The sequence below is a fragment of the Aquarana catesbeiana genome, linkage group LG06 (genome assembly GCF_042186555.1).
Source record: "Aquarana catesbeiana isolate 2022-GZ linkage group LG06, ASM4218655v1, whole genome shotgun sequence".
Taxonomy (NCBI): Eukaryota; Metazoa; Chordata; class Amphibia; order Anura; family Ranidae; genus Aquarana; species Aquarana catesbeiana.
Window position 1 is genome coordinate 110,443,551 of NC_133329.1, and position 27,145 is coordinate 110,470,695.

Below are 27,145 nucleotides of genomic sequence, written 5' to 3' on the forward strand. Positions count from 1 at the left end.
GGCCTATTATTTACTTTTTCACCAGAGTTCTGCTTTAACTACCTTATTATGCCATTTTGCTTGTATTGGCTTTAGGGGTTTACTTAATACAAAGATAAAAGCTCAAATTTACAATGTTTCTATGGAGGAAACACTATATACCACACACTCTATATTAATCAAGTGAATGTCTGTAAAATGATTATACAATTCGTCCAAGACAACGAGCATAATTTGATAATTTCTCACTGGTACGATATGCAGTTCAAGAGCTTGTACAAAAACAGCAGAACAAGATGAGCAAAGGCATACTTTTTACAAAGTTGAATAAAAATGTTGGTCCTGCTTTTCAGTATTAAATTGTAACACGCACGCATGCACAACTCCTGTCTTTAGCAAAAAACATGTTTGTGGGGTATCTCCAAATATCATACAAAATGTAGAAAATAAAATCAGGTGACTTGTCTGTGAATGTGTAGATGAGCACAGACAACAGAGCTCACACTCCCTGCGGGGCAATGCGGCTCTCGTTCTGGGTGGACGTCATATGACAGCTTCCCAGAACGGCCGCTCTCGTGCTCAGCGTGGCGATCGCGGCCATGCCGTGTTGCTAGGACACGGCACAACCCGGATCTCTGTAAAGAGCTGCGGCTCTTTAAACATGTAATCGGCCGTGTCCAATCACAGCGCGGTCACATGTAAACATTGAGATGCCGGCAATCGGCGCTCCTGGCCTCACACTGACAGAGTGTGAGGAGAGGAGAGCCGATCAGCGGCATCTCCTCAAAATCTTCTGTCTTTTTTTTTTTAGGAGAAAATAAAAAACCCAGGAGCTATTAAATACCACCAAAAGAAAGCTCTATTTGTGTGAAGAAAATGATAAAAATTTCACATGGTTACAGTGTAGTATGACCGTGCAATTGTCATTCAAAGTGTGACAGCGCTGAAAGCTGAAAATTGGTCTGGGCAGGAGGGGGGGGGGGGGGGTGAAAGTGCCCTGTATTGAGGTGGTTAAAAAGTGATTGTAAAAAGGTTTATTTTACCTTAATGCATTCTCTGCTTTAAGGTGAAAAACCTTTCCATGTCAGCCCCCCACCCCACAAAATACCAACCTGAGCCCGATCTCGATGCAGGGCTGTGCCCATCTGCAGGGGGGGGGGGGGGGGCGCTAAGCCGCACCGTGTGTGTGTCAATAGACGCACAAAGTGCAGCTCAGAACTGAGCCCGCACGAGTGCCTCCATAGCAATTTACTTTCTATGGCTGGCCTCCATAGTAAAGTGACTTTTTAGAAGGCAGGAAGGGCCAGAAGAGAAGGATTGGGGCTACTCAGTGCAAAAAAGTAAATCTTTACAATCACTTTAAGACACAGCGGATTCACATATTAAAGCTGAAGTCCAGATAGTTAGAGGAAATACAATTATGCAGCAATAAATCACTACATATATTAAAGGCAAGCAGTGCAAAATACTTGAATTTAACTTAACAGCATCATAGTTCAAAGTGAGGGAGAGCAGCCAAACTATTATGCTGCAGCGCTCAGGTGCCAACAAGGAACATGCTGATTGGAGGAGAGTGAGGAGCTCATAGGTCTGCTGCTTCTAATTTTACTGCAAATTCACAGGCTAGGGGAAGGGACAAGATCTGTAAGTGTTACTTAAAGTGTAACTAAAGGCACCAAAGTGCAAGAAATGCGCAAAAGAAGTCCTTTATTTAAAATCACGCTGCACCAAGTTAGCAGATGCGTGGGAATGCCATGAACAATATTAGCACGGTAGTGAGTCTGCTAAAGGGCAGAGCGTTTTACTGCATGTGCAATTTTGAGCGCATTACAGACACACAAGGTGTGACCCTAGCCTTAGATACATTAAAGAAAATGTGTGTACTGCATTTTGTTCCATCAACAAACAAACATCAGGCTTATTTTGTAAAGTAATTCGATAGGCATTGGTGGTCCAATAACCCAAAGAAACCATTTTCATTTCTGCTAAGTAAAAAAAAAAAAAAAAAAAAAAAAAAAAAGAAAAAAAATGAATTCCGATTGGTTGTCTTGGGTTACCAATTTTCTGCTTTCATGTCTAGTAGGCCTTTGGACAAGGCAAAACAACATGGCCATTCTAAGATGGAAGGTTCCTAGCGCAGAGAATAAGGTACCAGGAGGAGGAGGAGGAGGAGATCTCCCATGTGTGCTATTAACTTGTACCAGAGCAGAACAGTGGGACTGCAGAATGAAGTCAGTGGGTATTTTTAGACTGAAATCTAACATCGTGAAAACACACAATCCGCTCTGGCAAACCACCTCCTCACGGAGTGGATCGTGGGAGAAAAACTTTACATTAAAAAAAAATATATACATGTGCAAGAAAAGCTAAAGCTGCCAACCAACCCCGGAGGGATTTTAGAACTGGATTTTATGCATTTAAGCAAAAGTTAAAATATTTAGTAAAAAAAAAAAAAAAAAAAAAAAAAAAAAACTTAGGCCTCCCCAAATACCCCAACTTCCAACATCTGATGGGGACAAGGCATGCTTAAGCTAGCCACACAAGATTAAAATTTCATTTTAAAATGGTCATTTTTAAAAAGTTCGTTCAAATTTTTTTATGGGGACAATTTGATGATAATTTTTGACCAGTAATGAGAAAATTTTAAGGCAGGGGATGGAAAAAAATGTTTGCGCTTCTTTTCTAAAGGAAGAACGTTCCAACTGTAAAAAATGTGTTTTCCGAAATCAAGAGTTAAAATTCGAACTACTGGCATGGCAAACAAAATTACTAAGGGCTTTCTAACATTTCCCAAGTCAACGATGGAACAACGATTTTTCTGAATTTCTGTGTGAAAAACGAACTTCAGATTCTCCAGTATTGAATAGGGTCAGTCCTTATTTCTTTGCTGCAGTGCCATTTGGCTGTGGCAACAAGGGAGAAATATTAGCCACATGCTCATCCATACCCACAACAGGTGCCAAACTAGGTGCTGCGTGGTTGGCCCAGTGCTGTCACATGGACCTAGGTAATTAGTCCATAGCCCTGTGTAAGCTCAGACAAGTTGGTTAGATGGATGAACTGAGCGGCACGGGGCAAAAAAAGGAGAGTATAAGCTTCTTGGAAAGGGGTCCTGGGTATGGGTTAGAAGACTCTTTGCCCTGTGTGGGCAAAATAAAGATTCACTTCAAAAAGGTATCTTTTAAATCAGGGGGAGGCAACCTTAAAGCGATAGTAAACCCGCTGACTTTTTTTTTTTTCCCCTACACCTGTAAGGGAAAAGGCATAATGAGCTAGTATGCACCGCATACTAGCTCATTAGGAGATACTTACCTTAGAACAAGACGCCGGCATCTCACCTGGTCCACGCCGAGAGAGCGGACATTTCCCCTCGGCGTGTCTTCCGGGTATCGCGGCTCCGGCCACTCACAGTGCCGAAGCCGCGATACCCGGAAGACACGCCGAGGGGAAATGTCAGCTCCCTCGTCGTGGACCAGGTCCGCGATACCCGGAAGACACGCCGAGGGGAAATGTCAGCTCCCTCGGCGTGGACCAGGTGAGATGCCGGCACCTAGTTCTAAGGTAAGTATCTCCTAATGAGCTAGTATGCGGTGCACATGCGCGCGGGAGACTTCTTTCCGGCAAGGTCCGGTGACTGCCGGGCTTTCAGCCGAGAATCCCCTGTGCGCATGCGCCGCTGCAGTCAGCGGCTCATTGCGAGGGGAATATCTCCTAAACCGTACAGGTTTAGGAGATATTATAGGCTTACCTGTAGGTAAAAGTTTAAAAAATAGGTATACAACCGCTTTAAAGAGGTGGAGATCTACCTGAACAACATGGGAGAAGTCAAAGATCTCTGGGCACAGTGTCGCCCCTGACAACTGATTTAAACTTCTAATTGACGTATTACCCTGTCGCAAACGTGTGAATTGCACGGCAATCATGGGTTTAATTCCGGTGATGAGAAGGCAACATATTGCCTGCTCACCACCTGTCAAACACACTTGGATTGCCTTTCAGAGGAGCAGCAGTGCTTGCTGCACTTGTGAATGAGCCCTTCAAGGCATTCTGCAGCGCATCAGTGTGAAAGCAGCCCTATACTATTATTCCCAGTGTATTGCTTCACACTGACCGGAAGATCTCTTCTTTACTGCTGCTGGCACCACTCTGGAGACCTCTAACCGGGATAAGATGTGGAGTGCAGCTGGTATCACTTCACATGAGACAGGAGCAGCACTACAGAGGAGGCATTGGCTAATGTGTCTCTTGCTCTTTACAACTACAACTTTACACATAGTCCCTCTGCATTGCACTCAGTTTGATGCTCTGGAATGGTGGGTCAGCAAGCCCAGACCACAAACTACTAGTCACCTATCCACGATGTACTGGTAGATTGTGATCTACAGGTTGCTGACCCCCCGCTTTAAAGCTTCAACTTAGTACCTCATTGTTGAGTCAACGCAGTGTTTTATGTTGTCAAAACTCGCATATCTGCTGACTAGTGAAGATTCCTCCTAAGAAATGTCTTTCACTAACATAAAAGGTTAATCATTTTTAAAAATAAGAAGTGCACTTATCCTTTTTATCCTGACCTAACTGAACGCAAACGCACCCCCAACGAATGCATACTTACCACAGGCTCCAGTGTTTAACATCCTGACTGTTACTTCCCATTACATGCCTAAAGACTTAATCTTTTCAACAAATAAAAAGTGCTTAAGAAATTAAAAAAATTAATAAAATCGATCTATCATAATAAATAAATAAATAATATATATATATATATATATATATATATATATATATATATATATATATATATAAAAATTACAGCGCTGCAGACTGAAGGAAAGATCATTTTTAATAACATTCAATTACAATAGGACTTTGGTCGCAGATGTACATGATAAATAGATAGATAGATAGATAGATAGATAGATAGATAGATAGATAGATAGATAGATAGATAGATAGATAGATAGATAGATAGATAGATAGATAGATAGATAGATAGATAGATTTTTTTTGCCATTTTTTCTCCCATGAAAGTGGAGTTACCCTTTAACTCTCCAGCTAGGATTGTCATTATTATGCCCTCTCATACCCCAAAAACAGGAGAACAGGTCTCATTATTGCGCAACTATATTATTGGCCCCGCCTTGGACAGATTAATACACATGCCTAATATTACCAACTTTGAGAATTCGTAGTGATGCAAGACTAGCAGAGAGCGTGTGTCATTAGAGGTTGGTGAATTAACAATCAGTTACTCCCACACATAAAGATCATCTGGTGAGGACCCCACCCAAAACATTCACCTGCTTCAACTAGTTTTCATCTTGGTTTCTTCTAGTAAATGTGCCATCTTTATCAGATAAATATGCCATTATTTTAAACGCATAATAGGTACAGTTCCAATGGCCTGGTCTGTAGTCGGCACAAGGCAGACATCCCTTGGAGCTTCTTTTACAAGGGAGAGGTTTGCTAGTACACTAATGAGTATTGCCAGGCTGTCACAGACCCTGGCCCCACTTCTCCAGTATATGTCCAACCTTTGTAGGAATAAAAAGTACGCTTACATTTTTCGGTGCCCGGACGCTCACGTAAAACTGCACTAATCCATCAAACCTGCTGAACACAACAAGATTGATAGCGAAGGTCTTCAGAGTTTTAGCAATGTTTTTGGTGCCAGAATAGGTATTAATAACTAAGAATGAGGAGATATTTCCAGGTTCTGTTACAAAATGTTTTATGAATCTTGCTTGAAGATTGTGAGCTTTGTGGTGAACCCCTATAAAGGCTATGGGAGAAGGACTTGAATCTTGTTATTCAATGGTAGAAGTACCAATGGCGAAATTTAAAGCGGGGTTCCACCCAAATTTTGAACATTATCTCTATGCATTCTCTTCCTTGCCTAGATGCTGACATGCTGTGTAAAAAAATTTAAATCGCCGTAATTACCTTTTTTTTTCTAATCTTCTTAGCACTTCCTGGTTTTCCTCCCATGGGAGTAGGCGTGTTTCTAGCCTCTCCCAGACCTCCCACAGTCCCCTGGGAGCTAGTCTCAGGCTTCCCAGCATGCATTGCACAACATCTCGGTGAATGCTGGGAGCACAGCATTCACCACATCCAGGAAATACATGCTTGTGGGCTTCAAATGCCCACAATGAAGATGGAAACCGCCTTCAGTGAATTTTATAAGTTATTCTTTACAACGAAATCGGACACAGGCGGACTTATTACACAGAACATGTGAGTAGATAATCATGAGAAGAAAAGTTTGTGAATGAACTCCAAAAAAAAAAAAAAGCGATAGATAGGTGGACCCCCGCTTTAAAAGAAAAAAACAAACATACACATACACAGAATCCCCCCTTACACAGAATTGTCAGCTTTCCATAACCGTTCCAACACCCCTCTGACAAAATGGGTGCTGTTCTGTTTTATAGAAAGGGGGCTGGGTTATACATTCCTTCGAATTACTGGTTCTTGTGACTCTAGCGCCAAACCTGCAAAGTTTTGGGCTAAAAGTTCACGATTTGCAAACTTCGCAAATCCTGTGACTTCACCATAAACCTGAACTTCATCCCTACTGATAACCAGTCGCCATCAAATTACATCCAATATTTACTTTCTGATGAAAAGTGGTGGGTATGGGAGCCAGAGGACTAGAACTGGACATTATTCTATTGTACAAACACATTGGTTGTGATGGTCGGAAATCCACATTAATGCTTCTGAGCTACTTCTGCACTCAAAATGATATTTCTGGGGTCAGAAATCAGTGACATTGTTCGAATACACAAACACAAAAATAAATTCCGTGTCAAAACCATCCAAAAATGATATTTCAGTTTTTGGTAGATGGTGGACAATTGAGCCACATCACATGATAGTTTCTTATATCTTTTGGAGGGGCTCTACTGGTGAGATGTTCCTGGGTCTGCACATCATGAGGGGCACCCACTATCTTTGTTGAACTTTTGGGGGTCCAAAACAATGAAAATAGTACCGATTGAATGCCCCTTAAACCTGTGTCAGTTGGATCAGCATGTGAATAGACTGGTGCAAGACATACAGGAACAGCCTCTCAGGCTCTAGTACACTTCAACACAATGGTGGCCGTCTGCATAGAGACAATGACTCTCTGTTGCATAAATGTAAATGAGATTGGTAAAAGATGGCTTCAGCTCCTGTTCTCCACCAGTTGAGAATTCCACAGATGCATTGCCTCTCATGCGTTTGGCCTAGAAAATAAAAATATAACTAAATAGCAAAAGTTTTTTCTTAGTTTTGGATAGAGATGGATTAGATCACCTATTAGGTTATTATTGCTGCTTGTACCCTTGTTAGGGAGTTTCTCCCTTTCCTTTCTATTATCATTGAAAGTGGAAGTAAAAGAAAATCTCACATTTTGGATTGTCCCAAAAAAAGTAATAGAGGGAAAGCTTCCAATGGGGACACCAGTTCTGGTGACCTGGGGGAGGGGGGTTGGTCCAATGGTTTCCCTTATATTGAAGGGATTTCCTCTCACTTCCGGTTTGGCTATGGGACAGGAAGTGAAGGGAAATCACCAGAATATCCCAGAGATGGCAAAAGGAATTACAACCCTCCTTTACTCTATCCAAAATGAATAAAGTTTTGCCTATAGTTCTATTTTAAGGGTGAAACGTGCCTCTGGAATTCTCTACAGGTGAAGAACAGGAACTGAAGCCATCTTTTACCCACCTCATTCACATTTCTGCAACAGGGAGTTGGAGTTGGTGCCACTATTTTGTGGAAGAGATGTGGGGAAACACAAAGATGTGATGAAATAGAGTTTGGATTTGTAGCAAAGTGATCTCTCTGTTGATATATCAAAGACACATAAAGACGACCAGGGCTGGCTTAGCCAATCGGGCTCCATCTATGACTAAAACATCACACTTAGCAGGACTGGCTCTCAAATACCAGATAAGGCCATGATGTTATGTAATTAAAAGGAGAAGAAATAAGAATTGTATGTTTTGTTCTCAGCCAGTAAGGTCTTCATTTTCTTAAAATTAATGAAAAGCATCCGATTGGCTGTGAGACAACAAAGTTAACCAATCTCTTGTTTGTGATTGACTCTCCACTACATTACATACACATACCTATGTGCCAATCTGTAAATAAAGCAGTGCTGAGTGCAAATCCACAGCAACGAAATCTCAGCTCCGGCTGTATTCAAGAGCTGAATTCTAATTGGCTTCTGCACTTAATACTTCAGTAAAGAAGCCCAATTAGATGTACAGTTGAGATTTGGCTCGATAGGCCTCATTACTTTCATGGTATGCAAACATGACCCATTTCACAATAGGAAGAGTTACTTAATGGCACTGTGCCTGGATGGCTTGTTTATGCAGTGATATGATCTTATAAACACACTATTAAAGATCACAAACCCTGTAACACACTACTTCCAGAATATTAGAAGCCAAGGCCGATATGAAGATATTACACTGAAAAGGTTGTCTGGACAAGTTCCCCTTCAGAAAGTGCTCTAAATTGTGATACAAACAGAAAAGAAAATAGGAGAAACAAAAATGTAAAAAAACCCAGTTGAAGCGTTACTGAGAGTCTAGGATGTGGTCCTTGTCCCTAACGCCTGATACACACTATCAGCGGGCTGAACAAAAGAAAGAGCTTGGGAGGAGATCCTGTACTAAATATCCGATGTTAGTATGGTGATCACCCCTGCTCAGCTATCATGGCTGCCAGCATTGATCGGATGCTGGTTTTCCAGCATGCCAGTTTGTTCGGCTTCTGTCAGACTGACTGATGAACACACGGGCAGAACGTTAGCTGGTTTCTGTTTTAACAGCCAATACCGGCCCTTATTCGGCCCACGTGTACCAGGCTTAAAGTCCATGGTTGTTTCTTGCTAGCACTGAAAATGTGGACTGACAAGGAATCAATGGAACCCAGTACAGCTTTACAATTATTTTCTAGGAGAACACTGTTTAAAATAGCAGCTATGACCTTGCAATGTGAACCCATCACGAAATCAAGCAGATGAGGATGAGATTTTACATATTTATTCATCGATACTCAAAGATTAAAGGGTTACTAAACCCTGAACCCTGCATTCACTATATGTGGTCTCCCACAGTACACAGAACATGGAAATACAATCCTTTTAGTAAATATAAACTGCTAAATACCTTTTCTCATTAGCAGTTGGAGCAGTCTCGTGACTTCTATCAGTGTCTGGTTAAAGCTTGTAGGAGGAGTTTTCATTCTGCTCTGACTGTCCTAGGAGGCTGCAGGACCCTTGACCCTCTGGACAGTGCCGATTGGGCCTGTGTTGATCACATGCACTCTCCCAAGAAAAAAAAAAAAAAAAAAAACTCTCTAGCACTACACACCAAACTGAGCATGTGCAGCTTGTCCCCTAGCCTCTGTTCTATCAGGAGATGGTTTGGGGACTGTGGAAGAAGGGGAGGAACAGAGAAAAGAGGATCAAACTGCTTTTTTACACAATGCAGAGGATTAAAGCGTTAACAACCCCCCCCCCCCCAACAAAATGGATCCTGCTCTTTTAAAGCAAGTTATATGACACAGTGCTTGTGCTGTGTCATTTGGCCCCCTGTAACCCCTAAAAAACCTGGCTGATCATGCCAGTTTCTACCCTCCCCCCCTGTAAACTGACCACGGTGTATTATGGCTGCTGAGCCCTGACACCGTGGTCAGTATACGTGCCTCCATCATCTGCAGCCCTGCTCTGTCTCGTCTGTGCTAACCCCCTGCCCCCCCCTCCCTGTCCGTCCTTTATTCTGTGTGTGGTTTTGCCCAATACCTGGTCTTCAAGGTCAAGCAACACCTACCCAGTATGTCCTGAGGAAGCAATTTGTTGCAAAACGCACTGACAAGCACGCATGGAGGAGTTTATGGACCTTACCTTACAATACTTATCTACACTTTTTTTCTGGATATTGATGGACATTCCACTATTCGATATGAAAGGATCTATACCTCCATGTCTGTAATTAGGTATCTGTTGACCTACTATTTTGTAATAAAGATGTATTTTTTTTTTATACATATGGTCTCACGTTGTGCCCACAAAGTCTGCCTTTTTTTGAGAGAGATGTGTTACTCTCTCAATCCTTCTTTTCTTTTGTAATGCACAGAAGTTGTCATCTTGGCCAATTAAGATAGCTGAAGATCCCTAGAGTGAAGATTTTGGTAAGACCTGGCAAATCAAGATGGCCAAAGAACCTGTACCCAGAAAAAGACAAAAGACCGGGTGAAAATGTTGGTGCTAGCTGCCCCACTGCCAGAGTTTTTTTTTTTTTAATGTCCTTAGAGTTCAGCTTTAACCTCCCTGGCGGTAGGATTATGTCTGATTTTTGAATGTCAAAACGGTACATTGTTTTGCATGGAAATTTGGCGTTTTATATTTTAGGCCTGTAGTTCTTAGGAATAACTCACTTAAAGCGGGGTTCCACTCAAATTTTTAACTTAATCTTACCCCCTTCAGTTAATTGCATAGATTTTGAAATGCCGCACGAAATTTTTTTTTATCGCTGCAATTACCTTTATATTGTACTTTATTGTGGCACTTCCTGTCTCTCCTCCCATGGGAGTAGGCGTGTTTATTGCCTTTCCCCGGCGCCACACTGTCTCCTGGGAGCTTAGTGTCAGGCTTCCCAAGTTTCAGTGCGGGAACAATGATCATGCTTGTGAACAAGCTGTGAATGAACAGCATTCACCGCATTCCGGAAATCAATGCTTGTGGGCTTCACATGCCCACAAGCAAGATGGAGACAGCCAGCAATTTTTAAAGTTATTCTTCAGTACGAAAACAGACAAAGGCGGAAATATTACACCCAAACTGTGAATATTATTTTGGGATTAGCAAAGTGTCTCAATGACCTAAAAAAAAAAAAAAAAAAAAATTGGTCGCCGGACTCCCACTTTAAATCTGTCCAAACCAGAGTCTAGTAGACATCCCAGGTATGATAAAGTTTGAAACACGAAAGCATAAATTATAATATAATAAATAACTATAATTATAAAAAAAATAATACATTTTACTCAATAATGTAATCAAAAAACACTGAAATTTGTCCAAACAAGGGTGTAATATTACTAGTCACTGTAATTCTAGACACTGCATATTGGTTTAGTAAACATCCCGGGTATGAAAAATTTTGAAACAAGGGACTGCACAAAGTCCGACGTGAGCGATAGTGATTTGTGGGGAAATTTGTCATCAGACACTATAAGTGACAACAGTGACAACTCTGAGAATGAGCTCAGTGCTGCGTTATCCATACCACATTCAATAGAGCACTAAGTTTGCACATTACTGAGCTCAGTGACAGTGACATCGCTGTCATTACTTTCAGTGTTTGATGACGAATTTCCCCACAAATCCCTATCGCTCAATTCTGCAAGTGATTCTAATTTACGATCGCCGTTTTCTAGCTGGTCTAAAACCGCTTTTGACGCAGAGGGGCGCTTTTTGGATGTCATGGATGTTCTCAAGTTTCCAGGCAGAAAGAACAGCAGGGCACTGGACAAAGCACTAGGGACAAAAGGGAGGGGAAATGATTTGATACAGTAATGTAATCTACAGATTACAAATGTATTATGTGTGTTATGTTTTTTGTACTTTTTTTGAATTTGCCGCTGGGCTCCGCCCCCGCGCATCGCTACGCTCACAGGGAAAGAAGCCCGGAACATTGATGCATCGGGCGCAGAGGCTACAGAGGGTGGAGATCACAGGATCCTGGGGACAAGGTGGAAACTGCAATGCAATCCCGAGTGTGGCTCGTGGTTGCCGCTATTGGTACTGAAAATAAACCCCGAGCCACACTCAGGAATACTGCTAGGAAGGTTAAAGCAATATTTTATTATTTTTATTTATTTCAGGTACTTTTATAGTGGCGTCAATTTATGTGCCGCTTTACATTTACATTGTACATTCACATCAGTCCCTGCCTTCGAGGATCTTACAATCTAAGGTCACTGACTCACATACATACGTACACATACTAGGGCCAATTTAGACAGGAGCCAATTAACCTACCAGGTCTTTGAAGGAAGGGTGGGAGGAAACTGGCGTACCTAGGGGGAAACCCACGCAGGCACAGCGAGAACATGCAAACTCCCAGAAGGTAGTGTCATGGTTGGGATTCCAGCGACCCTTTTGCAGCTAGACAAAATTGCTAACCACTATACCAAGCTGCATTTGTTTTCTTTTTTAGGCTTTCTTTCCTTTATTTTCACCTTGTGACCCTGGCAGTAAGTCTGTTTTTCAACAGAACAAGCTGCTCTACAGATGTAGCAGTTACAGGGTTGAGACAAACCATTTAATACTGACAGGGGTGCTTACAATAAATCAGATTGCATTTATGTTTTGATTGCAGATTGCAAAAAACTGTTTGCTGTAGCGGCCTATAAAGTGTTAGTTGGAGTTTAGCTTCAATTTGTAAGGGTATTTAAATCTAATACATCTATATATCTATTACGTTTGCATTACTGCCTCATTTGGACATGCAGTTGGGGGGTGGGTGGTAGAAATGTACAGTTACGCCTGCGGCAAAATCTCCCCGATATGTAGCAATCTGCAGATGGCAAGCCTGCCGAATGCGGCACATTTAGGTGAATGGGAAAGCGCTGCATACGTCCTGCAACCTCATGCAATGCACACGATTGTAGCACAATGCCTCCTCACTGCCTGTCAATCACCTCTGAAGCACAAACTAAATGTGGATCATGCTTCAGAGGAAAAGGAGATTTAGATGCACGTCTAAATCTACCCTACATCTACCAATATTTCATACAATCTGATATTATTATAAAGGAAAGAATATTTCTATTTTCTCATCCAAAGGTTACATATTCTCTAATGATTTACACATAACCAGATGCAATTTTCCTACATGCTGCAACTTATGTAGGACCTGTCACCAATTGTTATTCCATGTAAAACCTGAACAATTCAATCAGCGCTCAAAACTGCCAGCGAACGGTCATAGATCAATAGGTAAAATACATCATCAGCAATTGTTTCTACACCCACACTTTTCATTTAATGCAATTTTAAACATTCTATTGGATCTGAGTAATTCATTTTATTCTGAAAACACGTTTCTCGACGACTGAATTTTTGATCAAAAATATCAGTCACACACAAAAAAAAAACTGCTGAAACGATTGAAGATCTTTTTAGGCTATTATTTTGATGAAAAATATTTCAAAAGAACTCCACTTTTCCCAGCCCCAAAACGTTCTCACAGTCTCCTATTATATATAAAACTGAACAGATCCTGCTGGCTACCAATCGTTAGTGGGGGAACAAGAGCTGGCTTTGACAGCTCGGTCTCTGTGCTGGGAGTGCGCTCTCAGCGCAGACGCATTGGCCTCCCAGTGGCACGTTTGGAGTATGGGTGTTAAAGCCCACCCTTTTGTCGTTACACAAGCAGCAACATGTTAAAGAAAGGCTTTAAAAAAAAAACACACACATTTTTGTTTTTTGAACTTTGTTTAAATGGTAGTTATTAGTATAAAAAAAAAAGTTTATTTTAGAAGAAAAACATTTCTAAAGATACTTTTAAAGAACAAAGCACAGATGTCACCTTAGCTTTCAGCACAAGATCAATGCCCGTAGTTTTTGGCACAGAGAATCCTACCCTAAAGCCACATTCACACAGTTGCGCAGTAACTTTGTAAAATAAATGGGCTGCCTTAGGCTAGCATGTGTTAACGCATGGCAAAGACATACATTGAAAGTGGATGTAAACCCTCACATATACACAGTGAAGTGAACAGCCTCGGGTGATACACAGAGATGCAACAAATCTGACTACATAAGTTTTACATGTATATCTGATGTCTTCAGCCTCATATACGGTTTAGAAAGTGCATGACCTGTTAGAATTTTCTCTTCCTGTTCCAGCAGGGGGAGGGGAGTCTTGCCATACACTGTGAGACAGCCGATTGGAGGAAAGGCACACCCCCCTCTCCTCATAGGCAGAGACTTGCAGAGCTGTGCTGTGAATGAACCAGCTCTTTGCTAATCTATTTATAGCACCCACCCTGACACAAATTTCAGGCTGGTTTTATCACAGTTGACAGAGAACTTGTCAGAAGTTATCAAGCTGATAACAGAAGAACGGAGCAGGAGAAAGCAATGGGACTTAGGGCTTTGAAGAGAAATAAGAAAACACTGCAGATATATGTGCCCAGTTAAAATTTCATGAATCGGGTTTACATCCACTTTAATTAAAGCACACCCCACACTTAAAACCCCAATCCTAACCCTCCCCAATGTAAACTTTAGATCTTAGGCTAGGTTCATATTATTGAATGTCAGGAAATTAGTTCCCTGCTTTTCTGCAGGTAGGGCAGCCCACTGAAATAAATGGCCTTCCCTACACACGGAACATAGTCGCACAATTATGAACCAAATCTTTTTTGCATGTTCACCTCTCCTGTACTGGGATGTTCTGTTCCAAAAAACTAAACCCTTCTGGATCAAAAGGCACCAGCGTACTACAATGCAACATCATGTCTTCTCATCCTCTTCTACAAAGCTGACCCTAGATCAGACTTACCACCCTCCACTCTGTCCAAAATCTTAAACTGGTTTCTGCTCCTCAGCCAGAAACACAGAATTTCCATATTGATGAGCGCTGTCTGCCCTCGATGAAGTCTACAGGGATCCAGAGGGAATCAAGTCTGCAAATGACTCTGCCATTTATATAAATGGCCGAGTCCATTCCAGAACTGGAAAGGTTAGGGTATTACAATCAATGGGGAAGAAGTGTTTAGCAGGGTTTATTTGCAGGAGAGGAGTTCTGAGAGTATGATGTGGGGCCCAGTATCTGCAGGAGGGGAATGTCGGAGGACATGAAAGTGGGCATTATATGCAGAGACAATTACTAAAGAGTATCCTGCAGGATAGCAACGTCAAAAGTTATGAGATTCAGGGGTCAGTACCTGCAGAAGAGGAGTGTCAGGGATTATGGCATAGGGACAGTACCTGCAAGAAAGGAGTGTCAGAGGGTATGACATGGGGACAGTACTTGCAGAGTAGGAGTGCCTGAGATTATGGCATTAAAACAGTGCCTGCTGAATAAAAGTGTCAAAGATTATGACATGGGGTCAGTACCTGCAGGATAGGAGTGTCGGAGATTAGGAGATGGGGACAGTACCTGCGGGATAGGAGTGTCGGAGATTAGGAGATGAGGACAGTACACGCAGGATAGGAGTGCCGGAGATTAGGAGATGAGGACAGTACACGCAGGATAGGAGTGCCGGAGATTAGGAGATGAGGACAGTACACGCAGGATAGGAGTGCCGGAGATTAGGAGATGAGGACAGTACACGCAGGATAGGAGTGCCGGAGATTAGGAGATGAGGACAGTACACGCAGGATAGGAGTGCCGGAGATTAGGAGATGGGGACAGTACCCGCAGGATAGGAGTGCCGGAGATTAGGAGATGGGGACAGTACACGCAGGATAGGAGTGCCGGAGATTAGGAGATGAGGACAGTACACGCAGGATAGGAGTGCCGGAGATTAGGAGATGAGGACAGTACACGCAGGATAGGAGTGCCGGAGATTAGGAGATGGGGACAGTACCCGCAGGATAGGAGTGCCGGAGATTAGGAGATGGGGACAGTACCCGCAGGATAGGAGTGCCGGAGATTAGGAGATGGGGACAGTACACGCAGGATAGGAGTGCCGGAGATTAGGAGATGGGGACAGTACCCGCAGGATAGGAGTGCTGGAGATTAGGAGATGGGGACAGTACCCGCAGGATAGGAGTGCCGGAGATTAGGAGATGGGGACAGTACCCGCAGGATAGGAGTGCCGGAGATTAGGAGATGGGGACAGTACACGCAGGATAGGAGTGCCGGAGATTAGGAGATGAGGACAGTACCCGCAGGACAGGAGTGCCGGAGATTAGGAGGTGGGGACAGTACCTGCAGGATAGGAGTGTCAGAGGGTGGGACAGTAGGAAATGTGAGAGGCGTGCAAGTGGTATAAATGGCAAGTGTCACCTGCAATACCTGGACTGCATTTGGGTGAAAAGTGAGCAGTAACCTCACAAAAAAAAAAAAAAAAAAAAAAAAAAGGAAATGCAGAATGGGGCGCCACTTAAATCACAGCATACAACTAGTATCATTTTTGTAAAAGCAAAAATATTTCACCATCTGTGCCTGAACGTGTGCATACAAATATCCATATCTCCGTCTTCCTTACAAGTGCATGTGTGTGCTTTACAGATTCTGTCCCACACACCTCCTCTCTTATTCCCCTAGAAGTGGTCCTAAAATGTCCCCGTTACACCCGTCTTCCAAATATACATAGAAAAATAATACATTCTGTTCCTGGCATTTCCAAATCATTTACATAAAAATCAGTATATCGTCAGTCAACTAAATAAGAACAAGATGGCAATCGAAAGTATGAACATTTAACACAAAACAAATTTACTTCTGAACAGAAGGAAAAAAAAAAAAAAATATGTTGTTGTGATTTTTTAATGCATTGCTGAAGCATAGTGTGGGGGTTCAGAATCCTACTCAAGAAATGAAAAAATGTAAACACTGGCTATAAATGCAGAGCTATACAGGATCATTGGAACGTGTAAAAAAAAGGCAACAGGCATGCCTCTTAAAGTGATTGTAATGTCTCGTTTTTTTTTCTCTATAAAAATAACAAACATGTTATACTTACCTGCTCTGTGAAGTGATTTTGCACAGAGCAGCCCGGATCCTCTACTTCTCGGGTCCCTCTTTGGCTCTCCTGGCCCTCTCCTGAGGGCACCCAAGCAGAGCTGCAGCTCCATGTATCCATTCAGACACAGAGCCCTGGTTCAGCCTCGCCCACCTTCTCTCCTGATTGGCTATCTAACTTTAATTGACAGCAGTGGGAGCCAATGGCACCACTGCTGTGTCTCAGCCAATCAGGAGGGAGAGTCCTGGACGACTGATGCACTCGTGAACATCGCTGGACAGAGAGGGAGCTCAGTTAAGTATTAGGGGCGTGGTGGCTGCTGCACACAGAAGGCTTTTGATTATTGCTTAGACTGCATTAAGATAAAAAACCTTCTGCCTTTACAAACACTTTAAGTTTCAAGATGTGGGGGTATCCGTCGAATATTTGGGAATTTCCACTTGACATTGGAAGAAGACGCATGGAAGAATCCAACATGCAAGCTCCATCACCTGTCATGTCTCGACAGACATTGCTGGAAGAAATCACCATTAAGGTACCAGCCAGCCCTTCCTCTGGGTCAAGAATGAGCCTCAAGCACCTGGAAATTACTTTACCCCACTCAGGATTAAGGCTGCATTCACACCTGAGCGTAGCGTTTTCAGGCGATTTTTGACGCGGTTTTGTACTGGTCAAAAGGTCACTAAAGTAAAAAGAAAAAAACGCCCAAATCTGCCTGAATTGAGCTACAAAAAAGCTCCAGAACTTTTTTGAGCTTCAGGCGTTTGGCTTCTGGTGTTTTTGAGTGGAGATGTGAACCATCTCCATAGAGAATAACTGATTTTTTTTTTTTTTCCCCCTGCAGCGTTTTGTAGCTTGAGGCTTCAAGCTACAAAACGCTCAGGTGTGAATGGGGCCTAAAGCCTGGTGTCATCCAGCCAAGCAGGTACACAGGCAGGCATCACACCCAATGCAGTTACTGCATGAGCCCCCTCCACAAAGAGTCTTACAGTGCATGCATTCAGACACCTCGCTGGGAACCCAAGCTGGTCCCCATCAAGGGGTATGTGCCGTTTTTATACATGGCCTTTGCCATTTCACCAAAATCTGCTATTTTACGGAAGCCCTGAGCAGCAGTAAATCTTCAGGCTGTCAGCAGATCAGCCTCTTCAAATTTGGCACAGTCCGAAAAATAGAAAGCAGGTGAGCATGTGCAGAGCAGGGTGAGACAGTGTATTGCTGGATTTTTAACAGTATAGGCATTATTTTTTTAATTGTGAAAGATGGCACAGCACCCTCCCAAGATTATGAGGTCTTTTCTTGGTTCCTTTTCTCACCCAGAGTATGTTGACACCATGCATCAGGAGAACCCCATAAGATTGCTACCTTTGGTAATAGTCACCAAGCACTGGAGATCTGCATTTCTCTTTAGGTCCTCCCTTGCACCCCAGGTGGTCATGGATCATACTTCCACAGTTCCCGGTACAGACACCCCCTAGCGGCCCGGTATCCACAACATTACATGCTACACCTAGAGCTGAGTTTTATCCCTAATGCATCTGCTCCTGAGGAAGTGGAGCATACGCCATGAAACGTGTCGAGCTTTTAGGATGCATTTCATTATTACATCATGCATTTGATTTTATGAACTTTGTCTATTGTACCAACTGTACATTGCTGTATTTGTATACAACCAGCTCTTGGTCCATATAATCAGGTTTCAAATATGCTGTCATCCAATTGAATCATTGACCCAAGCTTTTTATCATATGTATGTATTGTTGCAATTATGTACTATTCTACCATTTTGTAGATATAGCCTTTTAATAAAACTATTCCCAACAAAATCTACTTTTTACATTATACCATGTTATGAGTCCACCTGTGTATTTGGATAAATTACATTATCATGTGTGAACTATCCGCCAGCTAGTTGCCATGCACCTCATTCAAAGTGCCAACTTTTTCTTTTTATTTAAAAGATTATGAGGTGAGCCACCAAAATTTCCTAAGCTTCATTAAAGTGGTTCTAAAGCTAAAACCTTTTTACCTTAATAGATTCCCTGCATTAAGCTAAAAATGTTTTGCCACTAGCTGCGTGCCACCCTCTAAACACTTACCCTTAAAAAACATTTTAATGCAATGATGATAATTTGCCATGTGGATCAGAAGCCTAAAGACTGACCAAAGATCAATCAAAATATACAGAACTGTGTGAAAAAAATGATATGACGTGCCCCTAATTTTAAGGGAATTTTCTGTTGGGGGCAAAACTTGTACATTTCCCCTTTGCACTGTACATGTTTGTTTTTCAGAAGAAAACAAAAATTAAAAAATTTTCACAAGAATTATAAATGTAAAAAAAAAAAAATACAATTCTCCTAATGTATTACTGATAACTTGGAGCGGTGATCAGGATCCTTCCCTAGAAATAAAATAAATCAGGACATTCAGAAACATGAATTATAGGTGTGTGTCTATAGTTTTGAGGTGAGCCCCTCATAACCTGCAATAACTAATGTAAATTTTCCTTAAGCTTTTCTTAAGCTTCATTTTTGCATTGCTGATAATTTGGCGCTGTGATCAGAATCCCACCCTGTAAATGAATGAATGTAAACACCAGCCAAACATGTATAAAAATGTACAGAATTGTGTAACAAGGCAAAGATGTAGAGAAATGAATGACTGGTAGGAACTTGGTGGGTGCCCCGTGGATCCCCTACTCATTCAGGAGGTCTCTCTGACTGGGCTTCTCCCCTGACTAGATTGGCATTGGCTGTCTGGGACAGGCTAAACGGGACTAACCTTTATGCCCCTCCGACATCCCTCTTAGCTCCACTAGTGGAATACCCATGGTTCTCACAGGGCGAGGATCACAGATTCTTTCACTCATGGGGGGGCAGATGGGAATACAACCTGTGCAAAACTGGCCCCTCAAGGGACCCTCTTACCCCTTCAGATTTTGAAATCTTCCTATAGCAACTTCCCCCTTGCGACATGACGATATTGTCAACTGACTAATTTTATCTCAAAACTAGGACATAAACCATGTTCTGTGACGACCCTCACACATCGTTTGAATCTTTGTGCAGAGAGCTTCCTGACTTTAGACACCTATTATCCCAAATGTACAAATTGATATTAGGTACCTGTTCCATAACATTTCCTTATTACATTAGGAAATGGGAGAAGGAACTTGGGCTGGAACTTAATAATCCCCAAATTCAACGGATTATCAAACTGACCCATACTTCCTATATTATCTCCCGCACACAGGAATCCTCATATAAACGCCTTAACAGATTGTACAAGACCTCCTCCCAATTGGCTGGATATTTCCTACCAGTAGTGACCGCTGCTGGAGGGAATGTACATTCCTCCACAATTGGTGGCACTGTCCCAAGATTCAGGCATTTTGGGAAGCTATTTACCCATGGATAAAAAAATATATATATCACTTAGACTGCTAACATATTCTTCGCTTTACCTCCTTTTTCTTGGGACCACATCTTCTATGAAGGGCTATAAAAGAAGTGTAATACCCCATCAATTAAACGCAGCAAAAACTCTAATCCCTAGATTTTGGAAGCAGTCTATTTGCCCTACTTTGTCTGATTGGAAAAGGGAGGTAGATGCCAATATGGAGGCTGAACGCTGGATAGACATGGATAGGGACCAACAAGAAAAATTTAGAGATGGGTGGGATGGATGTACTACTCCTTGGAGATTCCAAATGCTTGATAATGCCCTCCCCTTTGTCTTTTGGTAACCAACATATACACTATGAAATATGTTAGCACCATATTTTATTCCATTAAGTCAACTCTTACTGTGCCCAGGTATTGGTTAAAATGGTTAACATATCCCTCTTTTCCTTCTACCCTATCTCCCCCCTTTCCCCTTACCCATTCTACCCCGTTCTATTTTGAGTTCCTGATATGTTTTTACCATTGTATTATCACATTTGTTTAAGAGCCCATTCACACCTAAGCGTTTTGTAGTTTGAAGCCTGAAGCTACAAAACGCTTGAGGAAAAAATCCATTATTCTCTATGGAGATGGTTCACATCTCCACTCCATGTCGCCTGAAGCCCTACGCCTGAAGCTCAAACAAGTTCTGGACTCTTTTTTGTCAGGCGAATAGGGCAGATTTGGGCATTTTTGGAGCAGGAAGCAGATGGCAAAATCTAACAACAAAGCAACAAATGATGAAACAGATGATCATTTTTCCTATTGGCTAATAAAGAAAATGCCAAAGCTCAAAGACGCTGGACAACGCTGCATGGAAACGCGCAAATATGCCCAAAGAAACGTGCGACAAAACGCCAGAAGAAATGCTCAAAAACGCTACGCTCAGGTGTGAATGCAGCCTAAGAGATGTGTACACATGTTGTGTTGCTTCAGTGCCGGTTCACACTAGACGCGGCACGACTTGCAGGTCGCCTCACCGAGGCGACCTGCACACGACTGCCGGGGCGACTTGCAAGACGACTTCTGTATAGAAGTCTATGCAAGTCGCCCACAAAGTAGTACAGGAACCTTTCTTCTAAGTCGGAGCGACTTGCGTCGCTCCGATTAGAACGGTTCCATTGTACAGAACGGGAGGCGACTTGTCAGGCGGCTAGGTCGCCTGACAAGTCGCCCCCGTGTGAACCGGCTCTCACTCTTCCATGGGTTTCTGCATGCTGCAGAAGAGAAGACAGTTACAGAGACTCCTGGCTTATATATCTGTAGAGCGTGTGATGTACATGTTCGTGGTATTGGTGTCCTGAGACCATTTGTAATGTTTATTTTCTTTTTATTTGTTTAAAAAATCAATAGAATTTAATTATGAAAAAAAAAGGTAAAGGATGCTCCCCAAAGTTTAAAGGGGGCCTTCTATTGGGGGTAAACCTGTGCATTTTCTCTTAGCACTGAACTAGTTTAATTTGCCACACGGCTTAGGTCCTAGCCCGGAAATCTGGAAACCTCAAACCAAAAATTGCATCAAGACATCCAGCACTGTAAAAGATGGCACACCCCCCTAAAGCTTGAAGGTGCACCCTTTAAAATAAAATGTTCTTGTAGTTTATCAATACATTGTCATAACTTGGCAAGGGGATCACAATCCTACCCTGCAAGTAATATATAAAAAACAAAAGCATTGTATCACTAAAATTTTTTAGTTGAGAACCCCCCAAAAAACAACTGTCAAATGTTCTTGTGTCCCTTTCCTGCATTGCTGATACGGTAATCCTAACCTGCAAGTGAAATCATGTAAACACTGACCAAAAAATGTATCAAAATGTAAAGTACTGCAAAACAGAAAACGCCAAATTTTAAAAAAGGGGGGCAAATGTCTGTTGGGGGGGAGGGGCGAACCTGTGCATTTCTCTTGGCACTGGACATGTTTATGCTTCCGAAGAACAAAAAATAGGGATTAAAAAAAAAAAAAAAAATCCCCAGGATTTATTCAAACCAGGAGCAGTGATGTGTGCAAAAAAAAAAAAAAAAAAAATCGCAAAGCAAAATCTGCCTTTCGCAGACGTGTGTGCGGGTGCCATTAATTCCTAATTGAACACCCATGCATCCAAACGCACACACATTAGCATCCGCTAAAACGCATGGCACCGCAGTTTAAACATCTACCTGCGCTTTTTTTGGGCATAGGTCAGCCCATTGAAATTAATGGGGTTCCCTACAACCCAACACGTGGGGTGAATGAGCACTGCTGATAATTCGGCATGGGGACTGCAATCCTACCTGGAAAGTAGAATATTACAAACACTGCAAAAAATTTGGCGAGACATCCAGGATCATGAAAGACGGCTTGGTGCAACCCCTAAAGTTTTGAGGTAATTCCCCCAAAAACCAAAAAAAAAAAAAATTTACTCATGCTTCATTAATAATTTGGCCTCGGGTTAAGAATCCCACCCAGCACGTGAAATAATGTAAACACTATATCAAGGGGAAAAAAAAACAACACTCTGCCACACCTAAAGTTTTTAGGAGAGCCCCCAAAACATTTGTAAAAAATTTTTGTGCTTCTTTATTATTTTGGCATTGGAATCCGAATCTGTAAACACTATCAAAATTTACAGAATTGGGCACAAAAACTTCATAGTGTACCCCAAATTTGAAGAAGGGATGTGGTCTGTTGGAGATGAGCCTATGCATTTCTCTTGGCGCTAAGCTAGTTTAGTTTTCAGAAAAAAAAAAAAAAAAAAAAACAAACTATTTTTAGCAAAAAATAAACAAATAAAAAAAAAAAAAAGTTTTAATACACTGCTGACGATTTGGCATGGGGATCACAATTCTACCCTGAAAGTAAAATATTATATACAAAACCAATGAAGTGTAGAGATATCCAAATTGGGAAAACTCTCATAGTGCGCTCCTGAAATTTTTGGGGAACTCCCCTCCTCAAACCTGCAAAAACTATTGTAAAAAAATTCTTGTGCTTCATTAATAATTAATTTGGCATGGTGTTCACAATTACACCCTGCAAGAGAATGTAAACACTGTATCAAAATGTACAGAATTGTGCAAAAGGAGAAAAAAAAAAAAAAAAAAAAAAGCCAAAAAGGTGGACTCCTAATTTAAAAGGAGGGTGGTCTGTTGGGGACAAGCCTGTACATTTCTCTTGGCACTGGACTAGCTTAGTTTTCAAAAGAAAAAAAAAAAAACACGCTACTGATAATTTGGCAAGAGGGTTCAAAGTGTTACTCTGAAAGTATATAAATAAGCCCTAAACAAGCATTCAGACACCCAGAATTGTGAAAGAAAGCATGGTGCGCCCCAAAAATTTAGGGGACCCCTGTCCCCCAAACCTGTAAAAACACCTTTAAAAATGTCCTTGCACTTCATTAATATTTTTGGCATTGGGATCAGAATCCCACCCTGAGATAGAATGTAACACTGCATCACATTTACAGAATTGTGGAGAAAAGAAAAAAAAAAAAAAAAGAAGGCCATGGTGCACCCCTAAAATGTATGGGGGGTGGGGTCTGTTGGGGGTGACCCTGCTCATAATTTGGTACAGTGGATCACAATATTACCCAAAAGGTAAATTATTAAACACATCCAAAAACAACTGTAAAACGTTCTTGTGCTTCAATAATAATTTAGCATTGGGATCAGAACCCCACCCTACAAGTGAATTAATGTAAACATATCAAAAAACGTACAGAACTATGCCAAAGAGGAAAGAAAAAAAAAAAAGGGGGGGGGGGGTTGTACTGTTGGGGACAAACCTGTGCATTTATCTTGGCACTGGACTAGTTTTGTTTTCCAAAAAAAAAAAATGAAACAAAAAAGAAATAATAATAATTTAAATGAAATTAATGATAATATGGCATGGGGGAATCACGTTACCCCAAAAGTAAAATATTATAAACACAACCAAAAAAAAAAAATCAAGTGTGAGACACCCGGGAATGTGAAAGATGGCAAGGTGTATATATATATTTTTATAAAATTAATGATAACTGGGTGTTTTGGATCACGTTACCCCAAAAGTAAACTGTAAAACACAACCAAAAAAAAAAAAAAAAAAAGTGTGAGACATCCTGGAGTGTAAAGGATGGCATGGTGCATCCCTAAACCTTTAAAAATAATTATTGCGCATCAATAATAATTAGGCATCGGAATCACAATTCCACCCTGCGAGAGAAGTAATAAAAACTTAGTTACCAAAACGTACAAAATTTTGCGATAATAAAAAAAAAAAAAAAAAAATTTTTTAAAAAGGCACGGAACACCCTTAATTTAAAGGTAGGGGCTGTCTTTTGGGGAAGAGCGTGCGCATTTCTCTTGGCACTGGACTAGTTTGATTTTTTTTTACAAAGTCTTTTAAGAGAAGAAAATTTTGCATGGGGGATCACAATCCTACCTGGAAGGTAAAATATTATAAACACAACCCAGGAAAACACTAAGACATTGTGAAAGCGCCATGGTGCACCCCAAAAAATTTTGAGGTGCCCCCACCCCAAAACTTGCAAAAACAATTGTAAAATATTCTTGTGCTTCATTAATAATTTGGCACTGGGATAACAATACCACCCAATAAGACAGAATTATGCAAAAGGAAAAGTCACGGTGCACCCCTAATTTAAAGGGGGAGGGGGTCTGTTGGGGGAAAACCTGTGCATTTCTCATGGCACTATACTAGGTTTTGTTTTCCAAAAAAAATAAAAAATTATTTTAATGAAATTAATAACTGGGTGTTGGGGATCACAATGTTACCCCAAAAGTAAAATAATATAAACACAACTGAAAAAGTGTTAAACATCCAGGAGTGTGAAAGAGCATGGTGCACCCCTAAAATTATGAGCTGCCCACCCCCCACCCACCAAACCTGCATAAACAATTGTAAAATATTCTTGTGCATCATTAATAATTGGGAATCACAATCCCACCCTACGAGTCAAATAATGCAAACACTTATCAAAATGTACAGAACTATGCAAAAAAAAAAAAAAAAATCATGGTGCACTCCTAATTGAAAAAGGGGGGGGGGGGTCTGTTGGGGGGTGAACCTCTGCATTTTTCTTGGCACTGGACTAGTTTAGATTTCCAGAAAAAAAAAAAAAAAAAAGTTACCCCCAAAGGTAAAAAAATAGACAACCGAAAAAAGTGCGAGACATCAGGAGTGTGAAAGACGACACGGTGCACCCCTTAAATTATTTAGTGCCCCCTTTTTCCCAAACCATCAAAAGAGTTAATGTGTGTAAATAATAATTAGGCATTGGGATCACAATCCAATCCTACAAGACAGAATTATGCAAAAGAAGAAAAAAAAAAACAAACAAAAAACAAAAAACAAAAAAAACAAAAAAAACACAGAGCACCCCTAATATAAAGGTGGAAGGGGTGGGGGTTTGTTGGGGACGAACCTGTGCATTTCTCCTGCCACTGGTCTATTTTTTTTTTTTTTTCCGGAAAACTAAATTTTAATGAAATTAATGGTAATTTGGTCTTGGGGGTCACAATTTTACCCCAAAAATAAAATAATATAAAGACAACTGAAAAAAACCATAAGACATCCATGAGTGTGAAAGACGGCATGGTGCACCTCTAAAATTCTGAGATTCCCCCCTCTTCCCCAAACCAATAAAAACAATTAAACGTGCGTCATTTATAATTAGGCATTGGGATTACAATCCCACCCTGTGAGAGAAGTAATGTAAACACTGTCTTCAAAATGTACCAAATCGTGAAAAAATAAAAAAAAAACCCGCTCCGGCGTACCCCTAAACTTGGTGGCCTGTCTGGGTGTGCCGCCTAAAAATTTTTGGGGTACCCCCCAAACCTGCAAAACATTAATAAAATGTTCATGTTCCTTATTAATTTGGCGTTGAGATCAGAATCCCACCCACACATTGAAATAATGTAAATATTGCATTAAGGCTGTGTTTAAAAAAAAAAAAAAAAAAAAATCTGCCCCGTGGTGCCCCTAAACTTGGTGTCCCATCTGGGTGAACCACTCAAATTTCGAGGTGCCCCCCCAAACCTGCAAAACAATAGTAAAAAATTCCATGTTCCTTAAAAATTTGATGTGGAGATCAGAATCCCACCCAGAAAGTGTAATAATGTAAATATTATATGAAAGCTGTGAAGAAAAAATTTCAAATCTGCCCCGGAGTGCCCCTATACTTGGTGGCTCGTCTGGGTGTGCCGCTAAAATTTTTGGGGTACCCCCCCAAACCTGCAAAACATTCATAAAATGTTCAAAGTTCCTTAGTAATTTGGCGCTGACATCAGAATCCCACCCACAAATTGAAATAATGTAAATCTTGCATGAAGGCTGTGGAAAAAAAAAAAAAAAAAGAAAAAAAAAAAATTAAAATCCACCCGGAGTGCCCCTATACTTGGTGGCCCATCTGGGTGAGCCGCCCAGATTTCGAGGTGCCCCCCCAAACCTGCAAAACAATAGTAAAAATATCATGTTCCTTAATAATTTGACGTGGAGATCAGAATCCCACCAAGAAAGTGTAATAATGTCAATATTGTATTAAAGCTGTAAAAAAAAAAAAATTCAAAAATTCAAAATGCGCCCAGAAAGTTGGGCGAACCCCTGAAGTTAGCGGTCATGCCAACGTTGGTGTACCTTTGCCCTTGGCGGCGGTGGCAGCGGCGGTGGCTTTCCCGTTGCTGCAGGAGTCTCTCCTCAGGCGTTTGCTGTGGGGTCGGACGCTGGACCTCAGGAAGTGGTGCTGGTCTTGCGGGCCCTTGGGGGTCAGGGCCTCCTCCTGTTGGGGGGTGCTGGGGATGAGGGGCTCCCCTTCTTTCTGCCCCGGCTCTTCCACTTCTCCTGCCGCCTCTTCTTCCTCCTCCTCAGCTTCTCTCTTATTTGGCTTCTTCAAGCTTTCCTCCCCACTCTTCAGCTTCACTGTCATTCTGCAAAAAAAAATAAAAAAATTAAAAAAAATTAAAACAACTAAAAAAAGGATTATAAAAAAGGGGGTCCCCCCAGAAGGAGGCACAGGGGCCCCCAAAAAACCTTTAGGAAGAGA

The 27,145-nt window shown here is 41.5% G+C and overlaps 1 protein-coding gene across 2 annotated transcripts in view; it reads right to left on the reverse strand.

Annotated features, from left to right (window-relative positions):
* The window catches only part of CRAMP1 (cramped chromatin regulator homolog 1), a 101,267-nt gene that overhangs the window by 70,910 nt on the left and 3,212 nt on the right, over positions 1–27,145 (reverse strand). For both annotated transcript variants that reach the window (XM_073636680.1, XM_073636679.1), the window contains exon 2: positions 26,740–27,029. In XM_073636680.1, the coding sequence (XP_073492781.1) occupies positions 26,740–27,028 (289 nt within the window). In that variant the 5' untranslated portion in view covers position 27,029. The remainder of the gene's footprint in view (positions 1–26,739; positions 27,030–27,145) is intronic.